Source organism: Miniopterus schreibersii (assembly GCF_964146895.1).
Source record: "Miniopterus schreibersii genome assembly, chromosome: 1".
Lineage (NCBI taxonomy): Eukaryota > Metazoa > Chordata > Mammalia > Chiroptera > Miniopteridae > Miniopterus > Miniopterus schreibersii.
In genome coordinates, this window is record NC_138101.1 from 82962149 (window position 1) to 82986366 (window position 24218).

Below are 24218 nucleotides of genomic sequence, written 5' to 3' on the forward strand. Positions count from 1 at the left end.
CTGATTCATGAACAGCTAGATGCTTTCTAAACATTATCTTCCCAGTACAATTTATACTTATGTATTCTGGAAGTTTGTTTATTGAACTTGGGAGTTTTGTTCAGGAGATTGGAAAGTAGTCAAAAATTATGTGGTAAAATTGTATAGAAATGTAACCAATTCCAATAAAAGGTCCTCTGTATGGAAGTACATTATGGAAATGACGTGGTTGTCAAACTTAATTGCTTGGCTTTTGAGTCCCTGTAGAAGAAATTCTACAGCCTTAGGGGTGGAGACTCAAAAGCAGCAGCATTTCTGGTTTCAGTTTGAATAAAACAATGAAATCCATCATTATTCAAGTCAATAGTGATAATTCAGATGAATATGAATGCACTTTGATCTTATCCTTCAATTCACTGAAAGACGCAGTTGTAATGGAAAAGGGAGATAATCTCTTTAACTTGGTCCAAAGCAAGTTGTTGGAGCTTTTCATTCTTGAAAGACCATAGAAAGGAACTTTTCACTAAAGCCTTGCTTTCCTATTTTTAAGGTGGGGGGGGGGTATCTGGGCAACCTACAGGTCATTATGTTGCCTCTAGGAACCAAGTAGTGCTAACTTTCTTCTTTGAAGCAAACTGTCTTATTTAGTGAACTTGACATTTTGTGCAACTTAAAGGTGAACCGCTTCTATAACATCATACCTAGGAATCATTTTAGGAGTCATGTTGATCTGACTTTACCATCTGATATGATTAAGACATATTAATTACTTTCAGTATATTTTAAAGCTAATTTAAACCAAATAGTATATTTCAAGGTGCGTTGTCTTAGTAGATTTGCAATATCCAATACTAGCCCCTTAAGTGTTCCTGTTGAACTGTAAAGATAGTTAATACCATGTCAGTGGTCTATGAAAGTAAAAAACTCACTTTAAAACTTCATCTTATGGCTATTTAACCAGTTTTCAGGCACTTTTGTTGGGAAAATAGCAAATTTTACAACTTATTTACAATTTATCATTCTCCTTAGAATTCTGGAAATATCTGTCAGATTTTTTTAGTACAATCTACCACATTTGAAATATTATTAGGTAAAAATATAATGAATAAGGATATCTGATTAATGCCACTAGCCTGGAAAATGTTTAGCTTTCCATTTAGTTTATTAAAGATATCCAAGCTTTATTGTAGCTATTAGTAAGGTTTTATTTTTCTGATAAGGGCTGTTGAACTTCTGGAATCCTATGGAAATTCAACAAATATTTGTTGAGTCATGTTAAAAGGACTCCAGAATCCACAAAGATAAGTAAAACAGATGCTTGTCCTCAAGGAGCTTTAAACTTAGAAATTTCAGCACATATGTCGTTTACATGAAATTTCAATCCATGAAGAACACTCAGCTAACTTAACTATGTAAAACCAGGACATTATTAAGAGTGAAGAAATTTAGCAGGGCACATATTTCCTGAGTTATTCTACTTGCTAAATTAAAGACTTTGCTGGATACTTTGGAGATTTTTCTTCAATAAAAACCTGTTTAAAACACTAACCAGATTTGTATTTAAAAAATAAACCAGTGTCCTAGAACCAAAGAAAATAGAAAAGGCAGAAAAATTCACAAGGGTTAATGTCAGTCATTTTCTTTTTGCATCAGTGTGGTCACTCAGTCCACACTGCCAAGGGGTGATGTGGATCATCACATGAAATGAAGGCGGGGTGGGGGGGGGAGTGTTCCAGCCACTTCTGTATAACAAGAACAAGTATATGGATATAATGTTTAAGCTAACACAAGTGGTTATATTATGGATTTCGTGCAAAATATTCGTGGCAAACAAAGACGAACCGTAGTAGCGTTTGCCTGTGGCTCTAACCCAGAGGAAAGACACCATTACCAAGAGCAGACACAACCATAGCCTTTTCTTTGTGTCGATTTGACTAGAAAGGAAGTGGGCGTCTGGTCTTGACTTCTTTCTTTACCACTATCCTTATTTCTGATGAAAATCTTTCTACTGGACTGGCCACTGACAAAGAATTTCGGCTCAAGGTGCAGCGGAGGACACCTGGGACTGGGACTAAGCAAAGCACCCCTCTCTCGGGGGAGGGAAGGAGGGGGGCTCAGGTGCCTATTCAGCGCACAGCAGGCGCTGCAGTGTGCGTTCCCCGCTCCCCTATTGTCTGCGGTGGGGGCAGGGCGAACCCCGGGGAGCTGGCTTTTGAGCGGAGCTGCGGATCCCGAAGGATGAAGACGGGGAGCTGGGGCGAGAGATGTCAACCAGGGCCACCCCCAGAGTTGCAAACGCTCGACCCCGAGGTGTACAAGGAGGCAGCCGTACCCGCGGCAGCCGCGGCGGCGCTGGCTGCAAATCGCCGTCGTGTGGTTGCTACTGGCAACCGAGCCTCTGCAGAGAGCGCAGCCACGCAGCCCCTGGAAGGAAGGTGACGAGGGAAAGCGGCTGTGGCGCAGCGGTTGCGCGGGCTGGGCCGCCCATAGGGCTCTCCCTCCCGCCCGCGCCCAGCGGTCCCTTCGGGCCTTGACCGCAGCTGTGTCGCACGAAGGGCCAAAGGGCTCTTGGGTTGGGGGTGTCACTGCCTCGTGAGCGTCAAATTACTGGCACCCTCCGTGAATGCAACATGGCAGCTGGGTCTCGAAGACTGAGTTCATTTACTCCGCGGGAAAGGCGGGGGCCGCGGACTCGCTGAGCACCTGCCTCCAGTCCCGGAGTCCGCCCCGCTCGCGCCCCGGACTGGGAGCCCGGACGAGCCCAGGGCAGCTTCGCGCGGGCACCCGCCGCGCCTTCACCCCTCGGCCCTTTGTTCTCCACTCGGTAGGCTCCTCACGCACCGAGGGCTTTTAATGGAAACCCTCGAAGTCAGCGAGCCGGGTGGGGCTCCAGACCGGACACTGCTCAGAGTTCTCTAGATTTCCGATCTCCCGAGGGCTCCGAGCCGCCTCTCGTCGGGTGGCTTCCTGCAGGAGGCCCGGCGCGCAGATTCCCCTCCTCCCAGCTGAGGTGTGACTCCGAAGACCCGGGCGGGGGTGCGGGCGACCGGGGCGGAGGGTACGGGCAGGCGAAGAGAAAGTGCCCGTCGCGACCCCCAAGAAAGTTAGCTTCTTCTCACCGTGGAGAGGAAAGCTGCGGGCTCAGAATAGCCCCCGTCTCGGAAAAACGGGGAGGAAAACACCCGCTTGGGTCTGCTCTGGACTTCGTCGCGCTTCGCACGAGCCCTTGCGTGGTGGAGGCCGGTGTTGCCCCAAGGCATGTACCCCCGCCCGGGGTCCAGGAGCTGCCGAGCCGAGCCGCGGAGCCACGCCCGCGAGTGGGGAAGGGGCTCACTCCGGGGAGGGGGAAAGGGAGATCCTGGGGGGAATTTGCACTTTTAAAAACCGCGGTTAAAAAAAAACAAAACAGTCATGCTACATAGGTAAGCCAGTTGCGACGTTCAACACAACGTGCTATTGAAATACCGAAATCTGCCACCAAATGGCGGCTCCTGCAGTCGGCTGCATTGATAGAGGACTTTCCCGGCGTCGCCCATTTTAAGCTCTTTCACTTCTCTGCCGTTACCCTGACCCTCCCTCCCCATGTCCTTCCTCCTCCCTGTTTCTGGGTGCACCTGGGACTCCCGGGTCAGAGGCGTTTTTACCCTAGGGATCCGGCGGACGCGAGCTCTGCGGAAAGCCGGCTGTGTCCCCGAGGGCTTTCGGAGGCGACAGCCCACCTCGGACCGCCCTCTCCTCAGCCCGGCCTGGGCGCCCGGGGTCGCGAGGGCGCCTTGGGGGCGAGAACATCGGGCCTCCCAGGTGCACTCCTCGGAGACCCAGTTAGGCGTCGCGTTGGATCCCAAGGTGGCTCTTCGTCCAGATCTTGAGATTCTTGCCGCGCGCCACCCCTCCTCGGCACTGCCCCCCGGGCAGGCGCCCTTCCCGGGGCGTTGGAGCTCAACTGCAGGGCCCTCTCCCATCGGCCTTTCCAGTCACCGCCCGCGAAGCGCAGCCTTGGGGAACCTTCGGTGGCGGTTTTACATTTTGTTAATTTAGTTTATGATATAGCCAACAAAATCCCCAACTCCAAGGACACCTTACTGAAGGGAAAAGGGCATAAGATTTGAAGCAGGAGGACTGAGAAGGGCAGAGGGAGGAGCTGATCTGGAACGGCCCCGCAAAAATGCGCTAACGTGGGCTTCGCAGGGGAGGCCGCAGCCTCCCGGGACGTGGGTCCGTTTCCTGCGGGCGCCACCTCGGCGGCCCGGCGGACTCGCCAGTGCCACGCCCGGGGAGAAGCCGTCCTTCCGCAGGAAGAAGGCCACCTTGGAAGGCCACGCGCACCCTGCCGTCGCCGCCGATCGTCACGGGTCCAATGTTGGAGAAACGACTTCGTTTCCCCGCCAGCCAGGCGCTGCAGGGCCTGAGAATCTAGCTTTCAAAATTGGCGGGACGCGAATCCGCCCGGCTAAGCGCGGCGCGAGGCGAGCGGCGCACGCGCAAAATGGCCTCCGGTGCCCCGCGGCCTGGGCTCGCGCGGAGCCGGGCCGAGCCCCCGCGGCGCGGGAGGCGGCGAAGGTCTGAGCCGTGGCTCCTTGCACTCCGAGAGCTGCTAGTTAAAAAATAAGGAGCGGGAGAAGGGCCCTTTCTTCCTAACGTGTCTATTAGGCAAAAGGTTCCCTGACCGGGAAGGCGACGCTGCCGTGAGAGGGAGGTCATTTTCTGCGGGAGGGCGCCCTGGGTGCTTTCCACCGAGCACCAGAACTTAAAAAGCCATTTGGGGGGCGGCGGGAGGGTGTGTGGGTGTGTTGATCTTTCCACCCTAAGCACCGTCCCCCGGGTTTCATGTAAGCCGCGCTGTGCTCGCCTGTCTTTGGCGTTCGAGTATCTTCCACTCTTGAGGGTATTGAGACCTAAGACGGTAGCTCCTGGACAGACCCATCGCCAGCCTTCTCTTTCTCTCTCTATAAGGTCTCATTCCTTCCATCCCAATTTTCAACGCGTTTCTCCGAGTACCCTGGTCCACAGCCTTCCAAGTCTCTTCTCTCAGATTGGGTTCTCGCCACTCAGGATAGCGGGCTGGCGGGAGCCGAATCGGCCCCGAACTTGAAATCACGTTCTCTGTGAAGTTTTGGTTTTATGCTGACCCCCAACAGTCAGAGCAAGAAGTAGTATTTGTGTTGAAATGGGATTCTGCTATTTGGGGGAGTTCCTTCTGACAGTCCCTGGAAGGGGTATTTTAAGACAAGCGTTAACTCCCTCACTGGAAGCTTTTGAGTGTTTACTCATTTTTTTGGAGGGTTAAATGAGACTTCGGGGTGAGTTTTCCACATACACTTGAACTCCTTCAGAAAACCCACAAGGATCTTAGAGTAGCTTTTCCGGAGACAAATGACTTTTGATGCCGTCGACTTGAAGAGACACGTTGATGGTGAAGTCTTTATGCGACTTAGAAATTGCACACTAAGAAAAAGAAACTGGTGCAAATAAAGGAAATCCGTTTCAAGAACCAAAAGAAGAAAAAACGTTTTAAAAAAAAATAACTACGGAAACAGGAAACACTAGACTGTGTAAACATTTTCTGAGACTTTCATAATCAAAACTGGGCGATCTTGAGATTTGCAAGATCTACAGGCTCCAGGTCTTCATGGGCTATTTCCCAAGTCTGATTTACTGAGACGCTCTAATACCATCTCTTCCTTGTAAAGGACCCCCGCCTATCTGAAATCTGTAGTCCCAGTTTAGTTCAAGATTTTATTTTGGAGGAGTCAGAATGTTTTTTAGAGTGACCTTAGCAATAATCACCTGTTGTAGTGTTCATTTTATACTTGAAGAAACATCCTCAAGTGAAATGACTGACTAACCCAAGAGCCTTGTGCTGGATCTGCGTTCTGTGTCCTTTGCACCAATAGATGTCTTCAAAAGTATATACTTTTTTTAAAGGGTCATTTAAATGTAATTGCACCAAGACACACACACTCCCTTTTTTTTTTTTTTATAAAATTTGAGTTAGACTGTATGGGGGAAAGCACTAAACTAAATCAGAATTTCCACTGTCATTCCAGGGGCAATGAATGAGAATATGTCAAACCTTTAATATTAAAAAAAAAAAAAAAAATGAGACACTAATACTTCCTTCACCCAGGATTCTAAAAGAGACTAGCGTCCCCGTGCAGAGTGTTTCTAAAATATAAGTCTGTAAGCTATTATTGAAAAACCATACTTGTTAATTCCTTTTTGGACAGTGCAAGCAACATGTCACATGTGTTCCTTAAGTGCCTATTAAGATTCGTAACAAAACTTTATCTTGGTAGGCCCATATGAATCTACCAAAAGATTTCATACATGAACTAAAACTCCAAATATTGGGAAAAGAATAAGAGGAAAGGATGAAGAAAAGACCCTACCAGAGAGATCCTAACATTGGCACATACAGATATGGAAACAAAGTTAATGTGGTTGCTAGGATAAGTCAGTTTTTTCTTTTTTTTTCTTCCCCAACTCAGTGCAATTAACGGGGCCGGCAATTTAAAAGCAAAAAGTACTTGTAAAGTGGTATGCATGTGTAAAGCAAGATAGATCACTATTTACACAACAGCAGCCAGCTTCATTCTCTTTCTGCTTTTAAGCTAAAATCTGTGAAATCAATTTAGGCTTTTTCTGTGGAATATTTTGTTAGTACGAACTTTGTAGTATAGAATCCTAGAATACTTTTCAGAAGCAAACGCCAAACTTAAAGCCGACTTTTAATGTACACTGCTTTTACTGCTAAGAGTTACAAAGTTAGCAGCTCTGCTAAAGGTTTTGTAAGGTTGAAATTTTTTAAAGGGGTAGTTTAGCCAAAGTTTTAAATCTTAATTGTCAGAGCCATGATGGCTGATTATGGGAGAATTCAAAACATTGTAATCTTCTCTTTTACTAAAAGACAAAAGTTTTAGTTGAAATATACTTTAACGCTTAAGCAATTTTCAAACCGAGTAGGGAAAAAATCCTTTCAAATAAAATAAATGTACGTTTTCAAGTATGATAAAAGTGTTAAATTAAGTAAGCCATAAATGCAGCATCTGATATTTTAATAAGTAATTTCAAAAATAAATCCGTCATTAAAGTCTAAGTCCCATGTTGATTTTACAACTTGGTTTTGTATAAGTCAAATGACAGTCCACTAGCATTTGAAGTTTTCAGCCTTTGGAAAGTCTTTTCATTTTTTTATACACACGATCATCCAAAGTAAAAATACCACTTGAAACTTTAACATTCCTTTGTCTTAGATAACATCATGAAAAACTTGAGGCCTGGAAAAATAAGTTAAATTCACCAAAATTGGCAAAATGGGTAACTTTTACTTCAAAGATTATAAAGTAAATAAACAGATACATCTTTCAATTGGGCTTTCAAGCAATTATACAACAAATCATGTACTTCTTAGCAACATCACTACTTAAGACAGCAATGAATTCCCTTTAGCTTTTACCTGTTGTTATCCACAGTAGCGTTTCCAAAACTTCTGCACATTGTGCTTTTCATACCAAATTTTTATTACAGTCTTAGCTATTTTCTAAATGAATATCCTTTTTATTGGATTTTCCCCAATTACAAATGAAATTTAATTTTACATCTATAATTAGAAACAACACTTACAGTGGAACTGTACAAATTTAGGTCAAAATAAAAATATATGTATTTTGTAGTTTCATAAAACTTCATTTACTGTATTATTAAAGAAAGCAGAAGTAACAACAATATATGTAAAGTAATGATTTAATGACTATAAGCAAGACAAAGCAATAGAATTGTGCTTCTTTTGCAGACTGGGGACAATGAAATTGTTTGGCTACAATTTTCCCATACAAACATGAAACAATATTCATATAGAATAAACACCCTCACAAATAACTGATGGGTGATGAACACACACCAAGTTCGACCAAAGCAAAATACAAACTGAAAATTGTTGGAGTTATTCATATTTTAAATTCAACATGCTCGCTCTATTTAAAAACTAATACCTATAGAAGCTCATGATAAATTGCTTCTATTTCCAGACATTAGAGAGAAGGCATATACCATTGTTTAAAACTGTAAAAGCAACTCTTAAATTTTAAATTACTGCTATACCACATATTAAAATAATTTTAGGTAAAATGTCTTCTTCCAGCAATTTGCCAGTTTATTTTAAAATTTGTTTTAAGATTATAGTGATCAATATACACTTTTAAAACACAGTAATTTCATCATAAGCAATCGGAAATGAAGACACTATTTCCGAATTCCTTGGTTAAAAAGTTTTTCTTTACTGCAACAATATATTTTAAAAGTAAACATGTATCACTAGAGAAAGTATGATTTGCCAATTGCTTCCAAATGAACAGACTTAAGAATTAGATATCCACATTAAAAATATGCTATGCCTAAAAGGCTCAAACATAGGGTATCTGCAAAGGTCGAACCAGTTGGGAGAATTTTAACAACCATTTCTGAATGCATGAAACACAATATTTTCTTTATAGTATTTATAAATATATCATACAATACTGTTTCCTGTTATGTCATATACCAATATGGCATTGTACAACAAGCATAATGCCATCTGATTCTTACAAAAGCGAATCATTTAAACAAGTCAGTAAAATAAACGGTAGTACCCGCTTTTAGGCATACAGATTGTAAAACTGAAGTTTACTTTCCTTTGATCGGTTTTTCGTAGCAACAGAGAAGTAAAAATCAAACAGGAATCAAAATGGCTAAATATGCAAGAAATCGTTATTCACAGTGACATGGCTACATAGAATGCATTATTCTATGCATATTCTTTCTGTTTGCTGAATTTCCAGATAAAAAGCACTTGTTTTCTACAGGTTCACAAAACAGCTTAATAACAAGAACAATCAAGAAGAATGTAACATAGGCGTTAGTTGAGATTAACAAACTATGGCGAAATGTTTATATCCACTGCAGAATATTTTCAAATCCAAACAACGGTTACAGAAACCATTTCATATCTTTCCTAACACACAGAAAAAAAATCTTGTCTGCCTTCTCAGCAACCAATTCTTTATAGGAACAATCTTTTCAATTAACGTCCATATCAACATCACATCTAGTCCATCTTTTATAGCCAAATTTAATGCACTACAAAAGAAAGCAAACTGGACGATAGTCACATGTATTAGCATCTATAAAGCTGTAATGGCATGAAGATATCTATATAAATCAGGGGTTTAAAATTGTTTTCCTTAAGGTCTCAGGTATCAACCAGATGAAGTTGCTGACGACCCATTTACTGATGATTTTCGAGGTCTATTGGCAAAAGAAGATTGGTGGTTACCGCTGGGGCTGTTGCTGGTTCCATTCATAGTACTGGAAATGTGAGGAAACTGAGGATGAGGAGACTGAACTGGAGTATTAGGGCTAGGCAAACAAGAAGAGGTGGAGGGAATACCTCCTGCTGGGCTGTTGGCCTTGTCACTCCCAGAGTCACTTTCCAGTTCTCCAGCATTTGTCAGTCCATCTCTCTGGTGACTGATCTTCATTCTTTTACAAGTAGGTCGAACTCTGTATTTCAAAGGAAGCGGACCATTCTACAAAGTTAAAAGGAAAAAACCATCAGTCTTAACTCTTTAAATACAGTTTACCACAATAATCTGTATTAGATATGCTACTTACCCTTCTCCAGGTATAAATGTAGGCAATATCCATTAGTGTGTAGTAATCTTTTAAAGGTTCCTCTTCATACATGACATCGATCTATTGAAAAATGGTATTTCCATTAAATATCACAAAGAAAGAACAAAGGTAAATCTAGGTTTTTTTTGGTCATCTAAATATAACCCAAAAATGCTTTAAAAATCATGTTCTCCAAACATTTGGACAAAGAATCCCTTCTGATATCTCAAATGAGGAAAAGATTTCTTGAAATTATTAAGGGATTTGTTTTCATAGCATAAGACAGAATTTATTTTAAGAGATTTCCCAAGTTAAGTACTAAATTAAATTTTTTAAAAATTTCTATTGCTTTTTTGGGTTCAAAATCCAAAAGGAAAAAAGTCACTGAATTAAAAAAAAAAATCTATATAAAATGCATGAACACTAATAGTAAAGTACATACCTGGAAAGTATTAGGTATGTCCATTTTACTTCTGAGAAACTTTCTCAGGTGCATCACAGTCATTGCTGCTGGGCATCGTAAATACCTTTTATCATTGACCTAAATACATTTGGAAAATTTTTTTTATTCTTAACTTTCAGATTAAAAGAAAAGTTCTAATTAGACTGCCTGAATGATTAAAGGTATCCCCAAAAGGGAGACATGACTAAATTCTCAACCATACTTTGAGAGTTTACTACTTTTGTAAAAATTAAATGAATAGATTCCTGATATAATAAGGAAACTTAAAGTATATCAAAGCATTAAACATTAGTTATTTAAAATATTTTGTAACAATAGTAATCATATATGAAATAAATTCTATTTATTAACTATCAGATATAAGTCACTCTTAAACATCAAATATGACAATTTTCTTCTATTTGACAGCATCATCTGACCCTAGAATATTCTATAGGGCAACATACACTCACAAAATTTAAAATTTAAATGTTTCTCTCCATGCTTTTGGGACATGGAACCTTACCTCCTCCTTAGATTTCTCCTTGTCTTTGTTTACTTTCCGATCCAATCTGAGAAACAGATCATTTATTAGTGGAACAATGTAGCTAATAAACATATAAGTATAAAACACATTTCCTAAAAAATTTACCTGTTCTGGTCAAAGAATTCAATGGATAAGCTTATTATCTCATCATCGGTTATAATTCTCTTATCTTCATCTGCAACTTCTCCTCTGTCTTCATTAGAGCCATTGGCAGCTATAAAGACATTTTGAAATTCAATTTTAAAAGTATGTAATTATCTATTATATATATGAGAACAGAAGTGATACTTTAGATTAAATTTAATTTTAATAAATTACTGAATAAATTCTCCCTCCAAATAAAATGTCTTCCCCCCTCCAAAGAGTTTACCATCAGCTGAAGGATGAGCTGCATAAAAGTCTCTTCTTCTCTTCATTTCATCTAAGGAGGAAGGAGAGTGGAGAAAGACTTAAATATTTGGTAAAGCAGGTAAAACTGATAAAATACCTTTTAAAAATTAATTTTTAAGCAAGTTACCCACTTTTGAAAAGCCCTGGAACTAATTTGTATACAATATCTTGAAGAGTTTTATCTGACCTGAAAAATAAATTAGAAAAGTAAACTATCAATATGACAAAAACTAAAAATGTCCATAAATTATAGATTCTTTGTTTTCCTGGTGCTATCATATTTTAATTGACTATGACACTGTCTACAACTACATTAATAAGATAACAATTACGGGAATAAAAGTCCTTTATATAGTAGCACTATTTTAAATCAGTAGAAAAATACTTTATTTTATATTCACTAATAAATTCTTCAAATTTTACTGAGTCAAGCAATGCATGCCTTTCAAGTTACTAAATTAGCTATGAAGAGAATAAAGAGAATAGAAAGCACTTTGTACACATTCACATTTGCCTGTAATAAAGTCAATAAACAATAAAAAAAAATGGAGAACTGATTCAGTTCTTAAAAATCTTAAAACCACTTGAATAACACTGAACTTTGTTTAAAATTAGTCATTATTAACATGGCAAGAAATTAAGAGTTACCCTCCAAAAAAGAATACACATTAGATGGGGATTCAAGGGTAAGTTTTCTGTGAAGAAATGAACAGGGTAATACTTCACTGTATTATGCAATTCCAATAACACAAACAATGATTTTAAACATTTTCCTACCTTATGTTCAGCAGTGGTCTGGTTTTATGAACTTGGACATCACAGATAGGACAATACTTGCTGGTCTCCAGGTAACGCACAATACATGTTTTACAGACTAGAAGGAGAAACACATTTTGTAAGTTTAGAAATTATATGCTAAGCATTAAAATTAGTGTCAGAAACAGAGAACAGTAGCAAAATGGTAAATGCCAAAAGATATTTTCAGTTAAATTAAGTAAACCAATATCCTGAGAACACTTATACATTGCACTTATACGATAATATTTCATTAAATAAGTATCAATAAAAAGTCACTAAATGCAAGAGAAGAAACAATTCTATCACTTTGTACCAACACTCCCAAGGACTGCGGAATTGTTAGTTTTCCTATTTCAGGGTGAAATGTGAAATACATATGACACAAAACAGGTCTAAAGCTTTGTACTTACAGGAATGTAGACATTCTATTATGGTTGTGGCATCAATGAAGTACCCTCCACAAAGCACACACATCAGATGGGGATTTAGCTCAGTGATCTTGATTCTGGTTGTTCGATGCATTTCTGCTTGATAAAAGATCCTGCAAGACACAGAATTATTGGCCATAATTCACAGAAAGAGAATGACATTATCTCCAACGTCTAGTAACGGTATGAAATGCTGAGGCGTTCAAGAAACTCATTTAACACTCTACAGCTAGACTGTCCCAATGTTTTCTACAGAAGAAATTTACTAATCAGTTATACTGAGTCAGTTATACTGAAAAGGTGAAAAAGGTTCCAACTAAAGTTAACTTGTGGTCCCTCAGGTCATTCAGTAGGACGAAGAAAAGGTCTGGGGTGGGGGCAGGGAGTTGAGAGTATTCGGGTCTCTTTCTTCCATTTGTCCTCCAGCCTAGCAGCCCCACAGCTGCAGCCGTCGCCACACAGTCCCCGCCGATATTTACCAACCTCTAGGGCTTGTTCGGAGCCTCCAAGTTTATTGTAAAACTTCCTTATGGATTTTCAATCGAAAACCCAGGAGCATGCCCTGGCTTTCCAGGGGTTCCTGTTGTTTTAGGCGCTTCCAACAACCAGAACCTGGCACGTTTTTACGCAACACAAAGGGAAAACAAATTCTGCTCTATCTGCATCCCTGGCATTTCCGGAGCTGGGTGCTGGGGCCTCAGGAGAAGCACCTCTAGTCGGCCTCGGGCTGGGGCCTGAGAGCGCGGGCGCGCAGGGACGCCCGGGGGCCGGGATGCGAGGGGCGGATCCGGCAGCACCGGGGCTCCGGGGCTCCGGCTGCTCCGGATTCGGAACTCGCCTCTGTCGGGGTTTCCATAGCAACTTACACTTACACTTGGCATCTGGCCACAGCTACAACTCCGCGCGGACCCGGGCGAGCCAAAGCTTCAGCGGGCGTGCGGGGTGGTTGGGGCGGCGGCAGCGGTGGTGGCGGCAGGCGCGGGGGAGGGGCCGGCGCGGCGCGGGGGCGGGGCCGGCGCGGGGGCGGGGTGGGGTGCGGGCTCCGGGGCGCGGGGGTGGGGCAGCCCCATGAGGCCGTGGCGCAGGAGAGCAGGATCCCCGCCCGCCAAGACCCAGCGGAGCAGCTTGGGGTCCCCGGAGTGGGCGAGTGGTAAAGGAAAATGCAAACCACACTCCAGGCCATTTCGGACACTCTTGGGGGCCTCTTTCCACGTCGACTCTGGGCGAAGAGCTTCTTTCAGATCTTGACTCTTTCGGGCTCTCCTGCTAGCAATCACTAGATCAAAAATTTCACGAAGGGATCTTTTGAGAATTGCCAACTGTGCACTTAGCCCGAAACCGTCAGGGCTCAAATTGCCGAGATGTTTATTGAACTGAACCTCTTTAAAGCTTTCTTCTATAATATGAAGTTCTGCTGTAGATTAGATGAGCGATACAAAGTTTTGGAAAGGCTGAAAACTGAAATCTGTTTTACAAGATGAGAAGGGGAAAAGCCCTGTGTTTTATTTGAGCTATGCTGAAGACAAGAAAAACTACTTTAATTGCTACAATAGTGACAATATGTAAAGAACCATGTGACCAACCCATTCCCAACGCTAAATCAACACCTTGTCAACCTAGAGCAACCTAGAAGAAGAAAAAATGTCATTTTCGCAGCCTAAACTCCATAGAGACCCCCACATGATGAAATGATATTCCCAATCGATATTATAAGTTATAAAAAGTCATGGTGGGAAACTGTCAGCAATGATACACCAGTGTACAATAAAGGAAGTCAATTACTTCGAGTAGTATTCTTGAAAAATACATTTCTTATTCCCACTTCATTCATTTCAGAACCTGAAATAAGACTTAGTTTCTAGACCTGTCTGAAGACATTCTCAAAGCTGCCTTGAATAGAAATCTGGGAGTCTGAGAAACTTAACATGTATCTGAGGTTTTAATTCTTAGGAAATTTCAATGTAGAGAAGGGAAATACCAATCAACATACCTCAATGGCTGACACTAAAAGTTTTAAAGTACTAAAAAATGGTAAAAACAAAACAAAACTACTTTTATGAAAGTCCCTACAGGGGCAACCAGTGACTTCAACCAGAAAGCTTCATGTGTGACTCCTCAGTTATCTTTGGCGTAATAGCTCAGAAGAATACTGTCAACATATTGTTGATATACAACGTAAGTGAAGCAGTGTCCCTAAAGAGTAGCAATATTTAAATCCATTGTACTTGGTGATTAAAGACAAGCATTCTTGGTTGTTAAAGAAAATTCTGTGACACCGCAGGACCTTCCCTAGCACGGTGATATACTTCTATCTGCCCGTGAAAGCATACCACACTAATGCCACCGCTCATGAAGTTTAAGTTAGGGGCTTCAATAAAAAGAGCTGCCTTTACTTCTTCTCTACGTTATGAAAAACCAACACCAAACAAATATTAACACACAGAACAATCAAATCTCAGTGGAGGGTTACCTACTGATTGGCTTTAAACATTTAAGTCACATGTACTTGACCAAAACCCTCAAGACTTAATTCACACAACTCCTCTACGTAAGTTCAGAAGAATTTGGCCACAACTCTATTTTCATTTATGATGGCTAATAAGTATCACTTTCTTACCTATATAAAAATCAATTATTTGTCTTTTACATCATTTGAAAGTGCTGGCATCTTAATGAAGACTGAAAACTTTTGACATGCAGCTAAGCAAGCAAAAATATACCAAACATACAATGGTAGAAATATTCAATAGTTAAAACTTGCCATTATAGATAGCATACTTAGTTGGGGCTGTCAATTTGGTAGAAGGCCTAACACCAGTAATGTCAAAATGAAGGAAAAGAGATGCAAGTTCTTATTATGTTAACAATTGGCTTGACTAGTGCAATCTAAGAAATGCAAATGAACTTCAAAACCCAGTTGTGGCTCACAGCCCAATACAAGTATGAGTGAAGTAGGGGTTAACTTGGCTCCTAGGGAGAATTTTGCTTATTTGGGCATTTAATGCACATCCAAGAACTTGGTAGAATATTAATGGTTTATCAAGTACCAAGAAATGCTCAATTTTCTTACAAAAGTGTGTGTGTGTACACACATGTGTGCACGCAATGACTTTTACTTGGCTTTAAAGATACTGTTACTAAATGTGTAACTTGCACAGGTAGGTTATTTCAAACACTTGCAGTCTGCGGCAGAAGTATGAGAATGTACTCAAGTATTAAAAATTTATAAATTTGCTCATAAAATCAACCTCTAAGGGATTCTGATTAGTCTACTTAAAATTAAAATGTTAACATAGTCTCATAAGTTAGTATACACTGTCAACAATTTGCATCCTTACATTTCAAGTGTTTAATATAGCTTATAATGTGTTTCCAGAACTTGGAGGTTAAGTATATAAGTTGAACTACTCATAACATTCCAGGTACCACCAAACTACACTTAGATTTGAAAAAATATGCCCAGAATTTTGCCTAGTTTAAGGGAATGGGTTAATGCATCCTTCTCTTTCAAATATTGAACCATGACAACTAAGCCCACTAAATCCTCTTATTGCAATTGGAAATGATCAAAGTCTGTCTACTTGTTTACTTCCAATTATTAACTGTAAATCTCTGGGGGGAAAGATCATACAATATCGCTGTCACACTCAAAAGACTGCGTAAATACATTCAATCACCTTTTTGTGCTTCTTTTCCCAAGCATCTCTTTACCATATGACCTATGCTGACATTTAGCAAAATCTGTAAAACAGTGGACTTAAGTCATAACTCTAAGTGCATCCTATAGTAGAGGTTGAGAGAAAAAATGCAGTCTCCGAGAGGGGAAAAAAGGAAAAAGCTTGAAAGAAAGAAAGGAAACCTCCTGCAAGACTAATGCCCAGTCCATCATCACTCCAAAAACAGCTCCAAATTTGAAATGGCCACTTCCCAGTGAGCACGTCCCAAGTGATGTTTAGAGAACTTATTCAAGACTAATAACAAATAACACCTTGAAAACTTTACCATTTTAAACACAAACGCAGGAAACCTTGGAAACAACTGAGAACCGCCATCTTACAAGCCATCCAATTTCACACAAGTGTCCCTCCAACTTAAGTTAATAACATTTTTATTTGGGCTTTCCCCAGTCTAACATCCACCTTGGCGGGACCGCTGCCCCCCACGTAACCCGTCCCTATAAAATGGGGGCGTTCTCTGGTGGTTTAAACCCCTCAAAAGCCCTTTCTTCGGGAGAGGAGGGAAGCCACTTGACCCAAGCAGCTCCCGATTTCAGGAACCCGTCCCCGTTTCATCAAAATCTACCTCTCAACAAAGGGCGCCGTGGCCGCGAGAGCCGCAGAGGCTGCAAATAGAAGTGTTCTTCTCGGGGGCCATGTGCGTCGCGAGGGTATAAAGGGGCGCTGGGGGGAGAAAGGAACTAAAACGTGGGGCCGCGCGCGGCGAGTCCAGGCTGAGCGGGAGGCGGCTGGAGCGGCGCCGAGCCCGGCTGGCGGCGGCGGAGGCGGCGGCGGCGCGGCGCGGCGCGGGCTGCGGGTCGGTCCCCGCGCCGCGGGAGTCGGCGGGCGGCGCGGGCGCGTGCTCGCGGGCGCGGGCGGCGCGCGGGGCCGGCAGGCGGCGGCGGCGGCGGGCGGAGGCGCGGGGCTCGGTGCCCACGCTGTCAGCGCCCTCCTGGCCAGCGGGGCGAGGCGCGGGGGGGGCCGCTCCCAGTCCACCCGCGGCCAGCTCCAGCCCCGGGCAGCCCCCGCGCGGCCCCCGGCCCCGGCCCGGGGCGCTTCTCCTCCTACGTACCCGGAAAAAGCAGCCGGCGAAAGGCGATCGAAGCGGGCGGAAAAGACAATGAAAGTTAAAAGTCGTTCAGCAGAAAATGAATGTGAGCCAAGCGGCCATCTTGAAGCGAGCTGCAGACGCCGCTGTCAATGGGCAACGAGCGCAGCCGAGAGGAGCCGTGGCCGCCGCGCTCGGCTCATGCTGCCTCCAGAGCCCGGCCTCCTCCTCCTCCTCCTCCTCCGCCTCGGCCTCCTCCTCCTCCTCCTCGGCCTCCTCCTCCTCCTCCACCACCTCCTCCGCCTCCTCCTCCACCACCACCACTACCTCCTCCACCTCCTCCTCCTCCACCACCTCCTCCACCTCCTCCTCCTCCTCCTCCTCCTCGGCCTCCAACGCCTCCTCCTCCTTGGCCTCCTCCTCCGCCGCCGCCGCCGCCACCGCCACCGCCTCCTCCCGCTCCGCACTCGGGGGAGGGAGCGCGCGGAGGGGGCGCGATCAGTATTATTCTGCGGGGCTGGGAGGTGTTTTTAATCCGGATCTGGGCTCCCTCGCCAACATCCCCATTGTCTCGCCCCGATCTCTGCCTTTAAATACTACAATTATTATTTCATAGTTGCTGTTGGGGGAGGTGGGAGGGTGGGGGGCGCCGTGAGTGTGCGTGCGGAGAGGCTGGGGGAGGGGGAGGAAGGATGAGGAGGGGGAAGGGAGGGTGGAAAAAAAAAATGCACCACTGAAGGCTGAGTGGAAACTGACACCGGCTCCAAAATGGCTCAGAGTCCGCCCGCCCCCTCCCCCGCCCCCCTGGTCACGTGCTCCCCTCATTCCTTAAGGGCGGCCTGGGAATTAGTGTCGGTGTAGTCGGGCCCGTGGTCGCCCCCTCCCCCTCGCTGTGCGCCGCGGCTGCTGCCCCTGCGACTGCGGAGATATTTCTCCACAACGCCACACGCGCCACCCAGCTCCCGACGCGGGCATCGTTCCCACCGGGCACGCAGCTCATCCTACTCCGCGCACCCACCCCCGTTATTTCCTTTTTTCTGTCGTACGCCTCCGCCCGCGACGCACAAGTCCACGGGCCCAGCCGAGGAGAGCGCTGGCCACCCGCCCCTCCCGGCCCTGACGCCCCCACGGGCTGCGGCCCAGACTCCGGCGCCGCGGCGCAGAACCTGCGCCCGAGATGGGCTCGCGAAAACAACAGCGCCTGCTCCTGTCTTCCCGCGGCCGCGCCAGCCCCCTTCCTCTCCCGCCAGCGGCCGAGGCGGGGCGCGCACGGGTAGCCAGTCTCCGGGAAGGGGCTCTGCGCCAGGGCGGGCCGGGCCTCGGGAGCCCCGCGGGTGAGGGTCCGGCTGCGGGCGAGCCCTTCGGCGCAGGTAACGGGGTCGTGGCAGGTCCCCTCTGCAGGGCGACGGATCCCGCTCTCTAAGTTTCAGAGCTGGAGCCTTCGACAAACCCAGGAGATCGCATCCTTTCCCACAGGGTTTAATTTTAATCCCGAGAAGAGACAATCGTTAGGAGTTAACACTAATCGTTCTATCTTCAGAGTAATAATTGACAACAAACACATCCAAACAAACGCTCAGTTATTCTGGTGGGAACTTATTTATTCAGAATGTAAATGCTGTCTACTTCCTTTTGTAAGATTTGAACAATGATCAAAATGGATCAATGTACAGTTAATACGAAAGATTCAAATACGTAGGCAGAATTTCCCTCTTAACTTTTTCACAAGTGTAAAGTGTCAAAATTGATGAGTGTAATAAATCCAAAAAGAATTTTTTTCTATTAAAAATAGAGAATGTCCAGCTCGCACAAACAACTGTTCAGCCGACGGGACGGCAAGGAGTTCCTGGTCGTCTTCTAGACCCCGGTGGATCGTTAACTTCCCCAAGCTAAAATTGGGTTGCTCTTTCCAGGCTTTTCGAAGCATCTTTAAGTTTCCCCACTAAGTCCTGAAAGACGTATATAATGCTACATTTTTAAGATAAAACACGAGAAAGAAGTATCCAAGTTTGAGAGAGTTCAAGAAAAAAGTCGGGAGACACTTTATAAACAAGTTTAAAATTCACAAGGATATTAACCTTTGACAGATCATCAAAAGAAGGTTTTCCTCTAAAATAGTTCATCTTCAAATCAGCTACTTGCCCTCGGATTTAAAATAATGATTTATAACCGAATCCTCTTAACAGGCAAAGTATATCTAGATTAAATTTCTCAAGTTACTTAACAAAGATTATGCTGTATTCACATTTTCTGAAAGTTTAAAGTTGATTAATGGTTACATAAAAACAACTTTGCAGGAGATACCTTTTGGAAAATTCAATTTCACCAAAATTTCAAGCAATGATCTTCATTTTTTAAGTGGTAAGAAATAAATTCGTTGTCATGTCCATTAATCAATGTAGTTTTGAATTTCCCCAGTCTTACATTGGCAATATAAAGTTTTAGAATTTTATGCATACTTCCCACTTTATAAAAAAGTCATTTGAAACCACTGTTTAAAAACCCTGTTTTGAAAGTTTAATTCAATTTCTGAAAGCAAAGAATACATTTTCAAAGCCATGTTTGTAGTTTTGCTCTGTCCTATTGGATCAAATTCATCACAAAAAGAAGGAATTTACACTCAACACTACACTTCAGAAGTTTAATTGGAGGGAACAGCAAATCACAGATCAATTCTCTATTAGTAACATCTTAATTTCAAAAGTGAAGTTTACATTAAAATATTGCTTTTGAAGTCTCCTTCCCATTAAATCCTTAACCAGCCTTCATTATCTACTGACAGATGGTTAGATTATTTTTCTTTTGAACTTTCCAAAAGCATAATTCTCAAACATCTATAAAAAGACTGGCATATTCACAGATCCTAATACTGTACCTGTAATTGTTCCATGTTGCAACTAAAACTAATCTCTGGGTGGGATCGGGAATCAGTATTCTAGAGAAGAAAAAAAATGCTGTTTATTTAAATCAAGGAAATTAAAATTCCATTACACATTTAATTTTCAGACAGGACTAATGTATAAATACCTCTACATTTAAGGTCACCAAATATGCAGGTCTGTACATCTTATGAAGTTGATTGGTCTAAAACAACACAGCACATTTCAGTCTTTAACTCTATTTTTTTAAGTTTCCCAAACACCCCTAGAAAACAGTTAAACTTTACCTTTATCTGATACTCCAAACGCCAGGAAACATCAGTTATATGAGGGAGAGATCTGCCTATACTGAAAGATACAATGATAATTTTGTACATAGCATCTACAGAAAACTTTCAGTATTTTTCTTTACTAAGAATGGTGTCTATCTTCCACCACCACCCCACACACAAAATTTTAATCCAGTCTGAATTTAAACCATTGCTAAACTTCATTTTCAAGTTTTGAATAGTAAAAGAGGATTTTAAAAATTATCTCAATAAACTTCATCTTTAAAAACATTAGCTTAACTTCAATTGTTTAACTTGCCCTTTGGCCCCTTTTCTTTTGGTCAAAATCCCTGTTTCTTTGCCCTGTTTGTTTCACACCAGCATTCTCCATTCATACCTGCAAGTGAAAAGTGGCTCAACTTGACACCTTACACAGTACCTACCTTCCCAGTAGTATTTCTAAGGAATCCTTATTATTCTAGAGGGTGAAAAAAAAGAAAACAAATCTTTGCAAACAGACTAGAATAAAATAGTAATTGTTAATTTTTTAAAAATTGAAGTAAGTAACCTGATATTCCATGCAAAACAGTTCTATTCGCTCTCTATCAAATTTACAGTCTTCTAGATAAGTGCTAAAGGAAAAAAGAAGCCAAAGTTTAGTTTCCACTTTAAAACTAAAATTGTAATAATAAAGATACTATTTGATAATAAATGGAATGTAAGTAAATCCTATACCTTAGAGTTGATTTGTCAGCTCTTTGCTTTCCTGCTTCCAGTATGTAAGTTGCAGCTGCTGCATGACAATGTTTTAAAACCAAGGGGTCGATATGTTTCAAGTCTGGGTGATCTAAAATAAATTAATTGCCAGTGATGCCTGTGATAAATTTTTCATAGTCATGTTTCTTAAATGGCTATTTAATTTGGGTACCCCCCCCCCCAACCTTTAACAAGATAACAAAAAGAATTCCACTGTAAGGACTGGCAATTATAAGTAAATGAGATGAGAAGGTCAATGGCAAAACAATAAAGAACACACATCAATAATTCTGCTGTCTCCTGGTCTCAATTACCTCTTTTTATTTTGCCTTAATAATTTTAGTGTTTGTTTTTTTAAAAACAAACAAAAAACATTATAGTCCCAAAGAAGAAATAACTATACAGTGGTCATTCTAACACTGAATGGAGTAAATTCAGAGGAAAATATGAATATAAATATTTTACAACATGGTGAAAATTTAAGAATGATTAAACAATCCCCCTAAAGATTGATTAATTATGAGGTAAATGGCTCCATGGACAGTAATATATCAAAGGAGACAAGGGGACCAGTTCAGAATATTAAAGACCATTTTCAAAATATTTTCAGGTTTTGACAGCCATCCTTTTTTCGAGATTACCCAGGTGGTGGTTACTATTTTCGTTTAAAGAACTTCCACTTTCATACTTTTTGTACGTGTTTAGTTCATGAAACTACAGAAAAAAACCCAAAAATTTGAATTGTTGGGATATTTATATTTAAGAAAATTATCTAAAATCGGTCTTAAAATATGTCTTTATACAAACACGGCACTCCGCAATTACTGACCCCAGCACTTAAAAGAGACTCGTCTCCTGGTAACTGGTGCGGAACAAAACATTATGCACCATATCTTAACGTTCTAGGTATGAAACCTGTGCAAAACATACTGAACCAGACTGTTGGAGTGATCACAGGAACTTGAGGTATTCTCTAAGTTGGAAAATGTCAACACTATTTGACCTAGTAATTACTTTGGAAACAGACCCTTTAAAACCTTTGCCAGCCTCGCACTGAAAGTCTGAATTGCCAGGGAGCTCGCCTGATGAAATCCAAGTGTCAAACAGCCTTTGGCTCAGACCAGGCTGAAAACCTTAGATGTTTAGGCCACAAACACGACTTAAACACGGGCTTTACAAAAGAACAAAGAGGCTGGGAGGAGGTATCCAGCTAGGAACGTGTAGCTGGCTACGTGCAGGTGCCAACTGGGGAGAGAATAATGTTCAGGGTCCGCTCTGGGTCCTGGCAGAGCCACAACCCCACACTCCGTCCGGAGCGAAGGGCAGAGCTCGGAGACTTCCTCTTCCCGGGGCTTTCCCCCTCTCGCTCGGTTTCCCAGCTCGCCTCGGAGCGCCCCTCCACCCAGGCCGATCCAGCTCGGAGCCTAGCGGCTTACCTAACACTGCCTCGTCCGCCTGGGCGTCCAGCAGGCTCTGGAAAGCCGCCCGGAGGAGAAGCGTGAAGGCGTTGGAGTCAAAGGAGCCGGGATCGGCCAGCATCTGGAAGCCTTTCTGCACATACTCCGAGAGCTCCATTGTGAGCGCGCTGTGACCTTCGACACGCGCACCACGTGATAGGCGCCGCGCGCTCAGCTGATGCGGCCGCGCGCGCACGCGGCTCCCGGGGGCCGCGCCGGCCGCGGGCCTCCCAGCCCCCAGGGTTCCCCGCCGGCCGCCCGGCCCTCGGCCCCGCGACCGCCCGGCTCCCGCAGCCCGCGCCCTGCTGCCCGGCGCCGGAGCTGCGGAGCCTGAGCGAGAGGGGCGGGCCCGAGAGCTTTGTGGACGTCCTCGGTGCTTTCTCTTCTCCTCCGGGCTCACCTGGGACTGTCACCAGCTCCTGCGGGGCTCCGCGGCCGCCTTCCCTGAGAGACCCCCTTGGGAGGTGGTGGAAGGTGAAGGGATCCCGCCCCGCTTCCTTGAAAATGCGCCTTCCCAGCTCTCCGCCCGGCGCGGCAGCCTGCGGGAAGCTCCAATTTAAGGCAACTGATTTTTTTTTTTTTAAGTTTGGGGCGTTTCTTTTATTTAACAGCTTAACCCCCTAGCACTGCCCTTCTGTGAAACTGTAGACGTCTGATTATGTAATTCTTGTTTATTTTCCCTTTTTCATTGTCATTTCTGGAATACGGCAATTGATTCCTTCCTGCGTGGGATGTGCGTGTGTGTAGGTATATAATGCATACGGCGCGCGTGTGTACGCAGTGGACTAAAACCACTGAAGGGTTAAATTACTCACAAAGCTATGTGACAGAATTATTAAAATTTGTATATTTCGCTGCAAATAAATACCTTTCAAAAGCAAACATACAAGTTTTGTGCTACTGTACTCAGTACATCTATGGGTCAATTTTAATCACTCAAAGAATCATCATATATTTATATCAGAAAGTTATTTTAGTAAAATACAGTTAGGACCGGCAAGGATTTTATTAAAAGTAAATTACTGTTTTGGGTACCCATAACTTTAAAGATGTAAATGTTGTATAAAGTTTAACTTCCCCTTTATATTCTACGAAGTTGGAGAACCAGAGTGATTCTCTAAACAAACAAACAACCTCAAAGCAAAGTAGATCACTCATTTTTGATCAAAATAATTTAAAAGGAAAAGTGGAAATGCCAGTTTTTTGCCAGTGGAGGGGAGGGAGCAAGAAAGGTGGTTTAGTCTTCAGGGGAGGTTATTTGAAACAGACTAAACGTGAAAGACTTTTCTGGGCATAATTGAGGTGCTTATTTGGGAAAAAATTTGTTTCTAATGAATGCAGCCGACATTTAACCTTGCACCAATACATAGAGAACACCTGATACTACGATAGGGTGCAAGCAGAGTAAGTTGGCATTAGTAACAGACAGTGCTCAGATTTTTGAAGGCTTTGAAAGGCACATGAACTAGCTCTTCACTTCAGTGAGCATGTAAGAACAGTGAATGGTTTAAAAGTCTCCCCAGCCTCTTTATGAAACAATGCCTATTAATCCTGTTCATCTTTTCTTCCTCTCTCTTATTGTGTATCTAAACTCCTTGTTTCTCATCAGTAGTAAAGTGTCAGTTGACGCATTTCCAGATATCTGATTTACATAGGGGGGTATTTTACAGGGCAGTGTCATGTAAATGTTAGATAATATTAACAACAGCCAAGCTTATTATATTTATTACACATATTTTTATGACCTTGCATAACATTGTTAATAGTCTAATAAGATGTGAGTGGATAATTGTAATCATATTCAATTTGGTGTTGAAAAAGAAAGCATTCATGCTCGAGCGTAGGTTTTAAGATTTTATTA

General features: G+C 43.0%; 2 protein-coding genes across 11 annotated transcripts; both read right to left on the reverse strand.

Moving 5' to 3' along the window:
• Nucleotides 1–7706: 7706 nt before the first annotated feature.
• BMI1 (BMI1 proto-oncogene, polycomb ring finger) lies at nucleotides 7707–17357 on the reverse strand. 7 transcript variants are annotated; one of them, XM_081160453.1, is made up of 11 exons: nucleotides 17021–17228; nucleotides 13406–13508; nucleotides 12215–12345; nucleotides 11784–11880; nucleotides 11138–11193; nucleotides 10987–11037; nucleotides 10722–10830; nucleotides 10596–10641; nucleotides 10070–10168; nucleotides 9628–9708; nucleotides 7707–9542 (listed from the first exon to the last, which is right to left on the reverse strand). In XM_081160453.1, the coding sequence occupies exons 3-11, from the start codon at nucleotides 12324–12326 to the stop codon at nucleotides 9213–9215; spliced, it is 981 nt and encodes a 326-aa protein (XP_081016579.1). In that variant the 5' UTR covers nucleotides 12327–12345; nucleotides 13406–13508; nucleotides 17021–17228; the 3' UTR covers nucleotides 7707–9212. The 7 variants fall into 7 exon arrangements, with proteins under 7 accessions (XP_081016579.1, XP_081016581.1, XP_081016578.1 ...); XM_081160455.1 differs by having other exon boundaries at nucleotides 12215–12328; nucleotides 13401–13508; XM_081160452.1 differs by having other exon boundaries at nucleotides 13401–13508.
• A 1218-nt stretch (nucleotides 17358–18575) lies between these two features.
• Nucleotides 18576–22544, reverse strand: COMMD3 (COMM domain containing 3). Of its 4 annotated transcripts, XR_014000433.1 has the most exons (9): nucleotides 22337–22525; nucleotides 20880–20991; nucleotides 20713–20776; nucleotides 20588–20622; nucleotides 20163–20223; nucleotides 20024–20080; nucleotides 19872–19931; nucleotides 19075–19139; nucleotides 18576–18964 (listed from the first exon to the last, which is right to left on the reverse strand). XR_014000433.1 is itself a non-coding variant. In XM_081160518.1 (8 exons), exons 1-8 carry the CDS (start codon nucleotides 22473–22475, stop codon nucleotides 18926–18928), a joined length of 567 nt encoding a protein of 188 aa, XP_081016644.1. In that variant the 5' UTR covers nucleotides 22476–22544; the 3' UTR covers nucleotides 18576–18925. The 4 variants fall into 4 exon arrangements, 3 of the variants coding, with proteins under 3 accessions (XP_081016644.1, XP_081016643.1, XP_081016645.1); XM_081160518.1 differs by lacking the exon at nucleotides 19075–19139 and having other exon boundaries at nucleotides 22337–22544; XM_081160517.1 differs by lacking the exon at nucleotides 19075–19139 and having other exon boundaries at nucleotides 18576–18945; nucleotides 22337–22534.
• Nucleotides 22545–24218: the final 1674 nt, after the last annotated feature.

Excerpts from the sequence above, each read along its gene's own strand:
- COMMD3 (XM_081160517.1), bottom strand. The coding sequence starts at position 22,475 with ATGGAGCTCTCGGAGTATGTGCAGAAAGGCTTCCAGATGCTGGCCGAT. Across the intron at positions 20,623-20,712 it reads TGTTTTGCATGGAATATCAG|AATAATAAGGATTCCTTAGA; the intron begins GTTACTTACTTC and ends TTCACCCTCTAG. Across the intron at positions 20,224-20,587 it reads TTAGAAATACTACTGGGAAG|TATAGGCAGATCTCTCCCTC; the intron begins GTAGGTACTGTG and ends TGTATCTTTCAG.
- BMI1 (XM_081160449.1), bottom strand. The coding sequence starts at position 12,326 with ATGCATCGAACAACCAGAATCAAGATCACTGAGCTAAATCCCCATCTG. Across the intron at positions 11,038-11,137 it reads AGTTCCAGGGCTTTTCAAAA|ATGAAATGAAGAGAAGAAGA; the intron begins GTGGGTAACTTG and ends CTTCCTCCTTAG. Across the intron at positions 10,169-10,595 it reads AGGAGAAATCTAAGGAGGAG|GTCAATGATAAAAGGTATTT; the intron begins GTAAGGTTCCAT and ends AAATGTATTTAG.